General features: G+C 25.9%; 1 protein-coding gene across 1 annotated transcript; it reads right to left on the minus strand.

Annotated features, from left to right (window-relative positions):
• Window positions 1-41: 41 nt before the first annotated feature.
• LOC124419623 (putative Polycomb group protein ASXL2) lies at window positions 42-7,309 on the minus strand. The gene is made up of 6 exons (XM_046949810.1): window positions 6,990-7,309; window positions 3,186-3,468; window positions 2,004-2,250; window positions 455-1,941; window positions 255-386; window positions 42-133 (listed from the first exon to the last, which is right to left on the minus strand). Exons 4-6 carry the CDS (start codon window positions 1,920-1,922, stop codon window positions 42-44), a joined length of 1,692 nt encoding a protein of 563 aa, XP_046805766.1. The 5' UTR covers window positions 1,923-1,941; window positions 2,004-2,250; window positions 3,186-3,468; window positions 6,990-7,309.
• Window positions 7,310-8,524: the final 1,215 nt, after the last annotated feature.

An 8,524-nucleotide genomic window follows, 5' to 3' on the forward strand; every position in this document is an offset into this window, starting at 1 on the left:
TAATTAATATTTTGTTCAATTCTATTTATTTTTGTTTTTATTTACTTACCGCTATTGGATTTAATATTTTGCTGTTTCATCCTCCTTTGTATTTTTTCCTTTCGCTTAGCTGCTTTTTTATTTTTACGACCTCCTGTCCCAAAACATATATTTGTTATTATTTTAAATTAAATTAATGACAATTTTAAATAAATTAATTATAACTAAATGAATTTATTTAATCATTTATTAAAAAATTATTATTGTATACTTACTTTTTGGTTCACTGGCAACAAAAGATGATACGGACTGTGGCAAATCTTGTTGAATTTCTTTGGATTTTACTTCATCTTTATTATCAACGGAAGTTTGTGCAGATATTGTGCAAGGCTCATCTTTCGATTTTACTACAAGATAAAAATATATTTTAAATCACATAGGTTTATTTCATAATATAGTAAAAATTTTAACTTACCCTCCGTTTCTGTGGAATGGTCAGAATCAGACTCTACTGGCTGTATTATAAGAAGATCACCAGCAGGAATATCTTCAGCCTCTTGTTGATCTTTGGAAACGTTATCTGGTAATACTTGATCAACACAAGTTAAATTTCCATTAATTGAATCGAGAACATCATCTTCATTGTCCAACTCATGTTCATTAGTGTCAGCATCTGTGTCATTGGGGTCATCGTAAGTAACTTTTTTCGGCGATTCGCTATCAGAGTGTGACGATTGAGTGCCGGTATTAACAACTGGAACTGAAACAGTTTGAGTTGCTATTGCTAAACCACTGATCTGCTTAACGATATCATAGTTTCCATCATCTGTCTGTATAGATATCGATCGTGACTGTGTTGGTGTCATAACATCTGAAGCATTACTCGCTATCGAGGCAGTTAATGAATTGTCATTGTCTGTCTGTATTGATACAGATTCAACATTTATTTCATTTTTAGTGGGAATTTCTGGCTGTGTCTGCGTTTGGACATCAGCAGCCAAGTGTTCAAATGTTACGATCTCTAAGGTGTCAGGATTAATAATTGGAATTGCGTGTTTTCGTTGTTTTATGTTTGTAGGATGCTCTGTGCTTGATGCTGCACCAACTGCTAAACCTACAGCTGGTATATTTATTGGTGTGGATGAGGCTGGAGCTGTTGGCATTCCACCACCAATATGGGCGTATGCTTGTAGATTAGGAGGCTGTCCTATTCCAGCAGCTGCAGTTAACATAGGTGCTGGTTGTGGCGTTACAGCTGTTGGTGGAGCACCTAACAGCAGTGGAGGTGTACAATATGGTGGTGGCACGTATGCTGTTGGCCCACTAGGAGCTACACTTCTGGGTGTAGTATTTTGAAGTTGTGTTCCCATTGAACCACCAGTAGCCGCATGTTGAGGCGCGGCATTTGATAAAAGTGGTGCTCGCGTTTGCTGTGGCAATAGAGCATGTGATAAAGCAAAGTAGTTGGGTGAGACTACAAATGGCTGTCGCTGATGAGATACAGCAGCTATCATATTTCTTATTTGAGAATGTTGCTGCTGCGATGGATGGTGCAGGTGATGCGCTGGCAATGGAGCACTTTTTGTAAAATAGTGCAAAGTCTGTTCGGCATTGTGGAGTCCCACCTGTTGTTGTGTGGGATGAGGTTGTGACTGTGGTTGGTGAGTTGTCTGATAGAGGACATGGCCAGCTTGTCCCCCACCAACATTAACACCATTACCTCCTGTATTGCCATGAGCTGTTGGCGCAACATTACAGAACGGATATGTAACAAATGTAACCGGTCCCTGATGATGCTCATAATGTGACTGCTGTTGTTGTTGAGGCTGTGAATGTGTGTGCGTATGTGGGTATGGGTTACTATGACGAACTGATGTGTTTGTTTGATTTTGTAACGGCTGCTGCTGCTGCGTCTTCCCACCCCCACCCGTATTAACGAACATAGGAGGATCTTTCGAAGACCTTAAAGAAAAAATAAGTTAAATTTTCATTTATTCCAGATTTATGAAAACTTTAAATCTTACCTCTTCCTTTGATGGGTTTTCTGCTTGGGAAACGTTATTGTTGCCGTTTTGCCAAAGGAATAAATGCAAAGGATTCAAAAAAATAAGTTGGGACAACTATTTGTTTAAACGTTTGTAACAATTAACCAGGAGTTATATATTGGATTACTTATATCGTATGTCAATTGACTAGGAGTAATATCTTTTACTATTTATATCGTATGACCTCAAAATAGGCGTTGTTTTTCAATTTGTTTTTATTTTGGTGCTGAAAATAAAAGAAAATTTATTAGTACATAGGAATAAGAATAAAAAAATATAAATTTAAGGAAAAAAAGCATAAAATAAAAAACAGTATATTGTGGTAAGAAGATTTAAAAATATAAATGCAAACAATATGCATTTTGGAGAAAAAAATAAAAAAAATACCAATTAAAAATACAATAGGAGTACATGGAACATTTTTTAATAAACTCTTTATTTCTTGATCCTTTATCAATTGTATTATAAAGATATTATTTTAAATTTATTTTGATTTTTATTCACTCGCGTTGAAAAATGCAAAGCCTAGAAAAATTTAAGACATTTAATGTCAACATGTAGACATTTATAAATGCCGAAGACCTGTGTTAATTTAATTCCTTGATGACGGTTTAAGATTCTATGAATATGACGATATGATCAGTTTTATTTGAACACACTTCTATAATATTCCATTAATTATCTAGTTTCAGTTTTTTAATTACACATGATATTTTCTATAGCTTTCTATAACTTTTTCTTTGTAATAAATTCAGTATTTATATCTTTTTCGCGAGAAAAAAATGCAAAATTTCTTTTCACTAAAAGGAAAAATACACGTCTTACGAAAACAGCAATGTTAAACAAAAATTGAAATAATTAAATATGTTTATCGGTTTATCACCTTCAAATTAACATTGTTTCGCGATTTTACAATAAAATTTTTAATTGTTCACATAAAATTTGATATTATTTCTGCGACAACAACTTTTTTATCGTAAATGCGAAAAATGCATTTGATTAAATAAAGAAATCAAAATAAAATTTCCTATGAAATTCCTTTAAAATTAATTATAAAAGTAAGCGTTTTAAAAAAGCGTTAAAACTTTAGCGTTTGCATAATTTTGATTAAAAAATATTATTATTAACATTTATTTTAATATGGAAAATATTTTCACTCACTTTTTATTTATTTTCCGCAAATTAAATTATTATTTTTTCAATTTTATATTTTTGTTTATTTATTTTGTTCAGAAATTTTCTTTTATTTGACATTTAAATCAATGAACTATTGATTTGATTTTTCGATTTTCTTTATGTATGACATATAAGGGAATGAGGAATTGATTGAATTTTTTAATAATTATGTCTCCAGTTATAATATGAATTCATATGTTAAAAATCGTTAAAAAAAAATGATAAAGCACTAAACCGGCAACACTTTTAATACATTTAAAGCCTGCAACTTATATGAATTTTTGTTAAGGATATTTTTACTTTTGCCTTTATATAAAAATGTAGTTGTAACTAGTTTTAATTCCACTTTCAATAAAGCTGTATTTTACTTATACTTTTATACTTTTATTCTTTTAACTCACATTTAAATTTTTTTTAAGTCCTTTATGAACTTTTTTCTGAATTCGTAATAATCTTTTGCTTCCTTTTTAATTTTTGTTATAAATTTTAAATTATTTGCAATTTTTTTTAATTTCTTGATCAGTTTTTACAAATACACCTACTCGTATATTTTATTAATTGTCTCTCTTCAGATTTGTAATTACACATTTAATTTTCTTATTATGTTCTTTTTTGATAAATTTTTCATACATGAATACATTTCTTGAATTTCCATTTTTTTAGCAAACTTTCTTTGTAATAAATTCAGTATTTTTGTATCCTTTTTTAATAGTAATCTTTCTCATTCAATCTTTCTTATTTTAATTTTTATTTGCATAAGAAAAAGCAAAATTACTTTTCACTAAAAAAGGATAAATACACGTTTGTTTTTATATTTTTTTTGTTAAATTATTGGTGTAATCTTTATGAATACAAAGCACACAATTTTTATAGCAAATTTATTAAAAAAAATTCTGTAAAACTTAAAATAAATTATAAAATAAAACGTTTTTAAATATCGTTAAAACTTTAGCGGTTGCATAATTTTGTATAAAAACATTATTATTTATATTTATATTTAATATGGAAAATATTTTCACTCACTTAAACACGTATTTCTATTTTTTATTCCGGATTTTAATTTTTTGTTTTTAATATTTTATTTTTGTTTATTTATTTTATTCAGAAATTTTCTCTTATTTGACATTTAAAACAATGAACTATTGATTTGATTTTTCGATTTTCTTTATGTATGACATATAAAGGAATGAGGAATTGATTGGATTTTTAATAATTATGTTTTCAGTTGTTATAATATGAATTAAGATGTTAAACATCGTTACAAAAAATGATAAAGCACTAAACCGGCAACAATATTTTCTTTTAATACATTTAAAGCCTGCAACTTATATGAATTTTTGTTAAGGATATTTTCACTTTTGCCTTTATATAAAAATGTAGCTGTAACTAGTTTTAATTCCACTTTCAATAAAGCTGTAATTTACTTACACTTTTATTTTTTTTATCTCATATTTAAATTTCTTTTAAGTTCTTTATGAACTCTTTTTCTTAATTCGTAATAATCTTTTGCTTCCTTGTTTTTTTCTTAAAGTTTTTGTTATAAATTTTAAATTATTTGCATTTCTTTAATTTCTTGATCACTCTTTATAAATACACACACTTCTATAATATTTTATTAATTTTCTCTCATCAGATTTGTAATTACACATTTAATTTTCTTATTATGTTCCTTTTTGATGATTTTTTCATACATGAATACTTTTCTTTAATTTCCATTTTTTAGCAAAATTTATTTGTGATAAATTCAGTATTTTTGTATTCTTTTTTAATACCTAGTATCATAAATCTTTCTCATTTAATCTTTCTTTTTTTATTTTTTTTTTTTTTGCATCAGAAAATGCAAAATTACTTTTCACTAAAAAAAGGATAAATACACGTTTTCTTTGTTAAATTATTGGTGTAAACTTTATGAATACAAAGCACACAATTTTTATAGCAAAAACATAACTACAATACAAATTTATTAAAAAAATTCTCTAAATTTTACTTTAAAATAAATTATGAAATTAAACGCTTTTAAATATCGTTAAAACTTTAGCGGTTGTATAATTTTGTATAAAAAACATTATTATTTATATTTATATTTAATATGAAAAATATTTTCACTCACTTAAACACGTATTTCTATTTTTTATTCCGGATTTTTATTTTTCGTTTTTAATATTTTAATTTGTTTATTTATTTTGTTCAGAAATTTTCTTTTATTTGACAGTTAAGACAATGAACTATTGATTTGATTTTTCGATTTTCTTTGTGTTTGACATATAAAAGAATGAAAAATTGATTTTATTTTTTAATAATTCTGTTTCCAGTTGTTAAAATACGATTTCATATGTTAAAAAACGATAAAAAACATGAAGCACTAAACCGGCCACACTTTTTGCAATATTTTTCTTTTACTACATTTAAAGCATGCAATATATTCACTTTTGCTTTTTTAGAAAAATGTAGCTGTAAGTTGTTTTTATTCCACTTTCAATAAAGCTAAATATTACTTACACATTAACTTTTTAACTCATATTTTAATTTTCCTTTAAAGTCCTTTATGATATTGTTTCTGCATTAGTAATAATCTATTGCTTCTTTGTTTTTTTTTCTTAAAGTTTTTGTTATAAATTTTAAATTATTTGCAATTTTTTTGATTTCTTGATCACTTTTTATTTGTACACAATCTTTTCTCAGATTTGTTATTACACATTTAATTTTCTTATTATATTCTTTATTGATGCATTTTTTGTACATGCGTAATTTTCTTTAACTTCCTTTTTTTAGCAACCTTTCTTTGTAATGAATTCAGTATTTTTGTACACTTTTTCAATATTATTATAGAGATCTTTCTTTCATATTTATTTAATTTTTTCAGAAAATGCAAAATTACTTTTCACTAAAACACATCTTAAGAAAAAAAGAAAAGAATATTTAAATATATCCGTACATCACTCTCAAACTTGCTTTATATTTCAGTTTTGCATAAACATTTAAAATTTTTCACTTAAAATGTTATTTTTTATCATAAATGCAAAAAAAAAAATGCATTTGAGTAAATAATGAAATCAAAACAAATTCCGATTAGAAAAAGTGCGAATGAAATATATATGTTTTGTTGTTATATTTTCTTTGTTAAATTAGTGGTGCAAACTTTATGAATGCAAAAGCGCACAATTTTTATAGCAAAAACACGATTACAATACAAATTTATTAAAAAAAATTCTAAAAAAAATTTACTCAAAATAAATATAAAATTAAAAGTTTTTAAATAGCGTTAAAACATTAGCGGTTGCATAATTTTGTATAAAAACATTATTATTAATATTTATTTTTATTATGAAAAATATTTTCACTCACTTAAACACGTATTTCTATTATTTTCCGGATTTTTATTTTTTGTTTTTAATATTTTATTTTTGTTTATTTATTTTGTTTACAAATTTTCTTTACAAATTTTCTTTTATTTGACAGTTAAAACTATGAACTATTGATTTGATTTTTCGATTTTCTTTGTATTTGACAAATAAACGAATGAAGAATTGATTGGATTTTTTAATAATTATGTTTCCAGTTGTTATAATATGATTTCAGATGTTTAACAAAGTTAAAAAAAATCATAAAGCACTAAACCGGCCACACTTTTTGCAAGATTTTTCTTTTACTACATTAAAAGCCTGCAACTTATAAGTACATATATGGATTTTTTTGTTAAGGATATATTCACGTTTGCTTTTACAGAAAAATTTAGCTGCAATTAGTTTTAAGACCACTAAAATTTCAATAAATCAGTATTTCACTTACGCCTTTATTCTTCAACTCACAGTTTAATTTTTGTTTAGTCCTTTATGAAAGTTTTTTCTGCATGCGTAATATTCTATTGCTTCCTTGTTTTTTCACAAAGCAAAGTTTTTATAGTAATTTTATAAATTATTCGCAAGTTTTTTGACCTTTTTTTAATTGTCTAATAGCTTTTTATTTGTTTTTTATATCAATTATTATTCACTTTTCAACATTTTTAATGGTTTTAAAATTTATTTTAATTTTTCCATTTTCACTCGCTTTAGAAAATGCCATAGCCTACAAAAAGTTGTAGACATTTACAAAGGCCAAAGACCTGTGACCATTAAATTCCTTGACGGCGTTGTTAGATGCTGTCAATATCAGCGGCTGCTGTGAATATGTGAATATGACGGCTAAAAGCCGTCAAAAATAAATTTTTGCATATTAAAAACTATTCTTTAAATTTGTAAAGAATTAAGCTTTTTATTTTTTTCTCTATGTGCATTATAATTTAATGTAGAAAGCGTTAATTTTTTAGAGCACTTAAACTAAGAATGTATTTTCAAAGAATAATAATATTACGAAGGTTAGTTAACTATAGAGAACGCCGTTGCTATTTAAAGCAGCCAATAATAATGGTAAACTTGCAACAGAAAGCTTTTTTGACTTATGAAACAAACTTCGTTATTTGACAACTTTAGGGTTGGTGCTGCCACTTTTTTCTTTTATCATTTTCAGTTAAATATATAATAAACAGAGTTCTATAGTTGTAACAAAAAGTCGACTTTTGAACTTTTGCAATTTATAAAAAAGTTGATTTGATTTATAATTAGTTCCTATTAAGTTTTAGATCAATCTTATTTGTTCTAGTTCAATATTAATTTAGTTCTTCTTCAATTCTAGATTAGTTCTCGTTCTTATTTAGTTTTATTTCAGCTCCATTTAAGTTCTCGATCAATTATAGTTCGGTTCTTGTTAAAGTTCAGTTAAGTTTATTTCAAGTTTAGTGGTTTCTTATGTTCAATTCTAGTGTAATCTTAACTAACTGAAAATAAAAGACTTGAAATAAATTGTAAAATATTTATTAAATAAATCTAAATATATTTCAATAATTCCTTAGTTGATACAAAATAATTACAAAAATGCTAATGTTTTTCATTAGGAATATTTTTATAAAAAGATTTTAAAATGTTTCTTTTAAATAAGAATTTAATGCATTATCTTATATGTATGTATTTGTTTATAAGAAATATGTATAATTAAAAATTGGCAAAGGCCTTTGTTTGAGCTTATTTATAAAAAATAATAAAAAAATAAGCAGTGCGGAAATACCTAAATTAATACAAAAATAATTTGAACCTTTTTAATATGGTAAAGGCAGTTTAGTTTTTTTAATTTAGAATTAAATTTTTTTAATAACTTAAGATGTTATTACTCTTATTAATTTGTTATTGTTGCTATTGCTGTGAGTTTTCTTTAAAAATACTTGTCCACAATAATTTTTGAATTGCGATTCTGCTTTTGACTAAGTTCCAAGACTTGGAACATTTCCTGCA

This window comes from Lucilia cuprina, chromosome 4, assembly GCF_022045245.1.
Source record: "Lucilia cuprina isolate Lc7/37 chromosome 4, ASM2204524v1, whole genome shotgun sequence".
Taxonomy (NCBI): Eukaryota; Metazoa; Arthropoda; class Insecta; order Diptera; family Calliphoridae; genus Lucilia; species Lucilia cuprina.

Bases quoted from the DNA above. Each gene is read 5' to 3' on its own strand.
- LOC124419623 (XM_046949810.1), bottom strand. From the start codon at position 1,922: ATGTTCGTTAATACGGGTGGGGGTGGGAAGACGCAGCAGCAGCAGCCG. The intron at 387-454 runs GTAAGTTAAAAT...TTTATCTTGTAG, and splicing joins CCATTCCACAGAAACGGAGG to TAAAATCGAAAGATGAGCCT. The intron at 134-254 runs GTAAGTATACAA...GTTTTGGGACAG, and splicing joins TGTTGCCAGTGAACCAAAAA to GAGGTCGTAAAAATAAAAAA.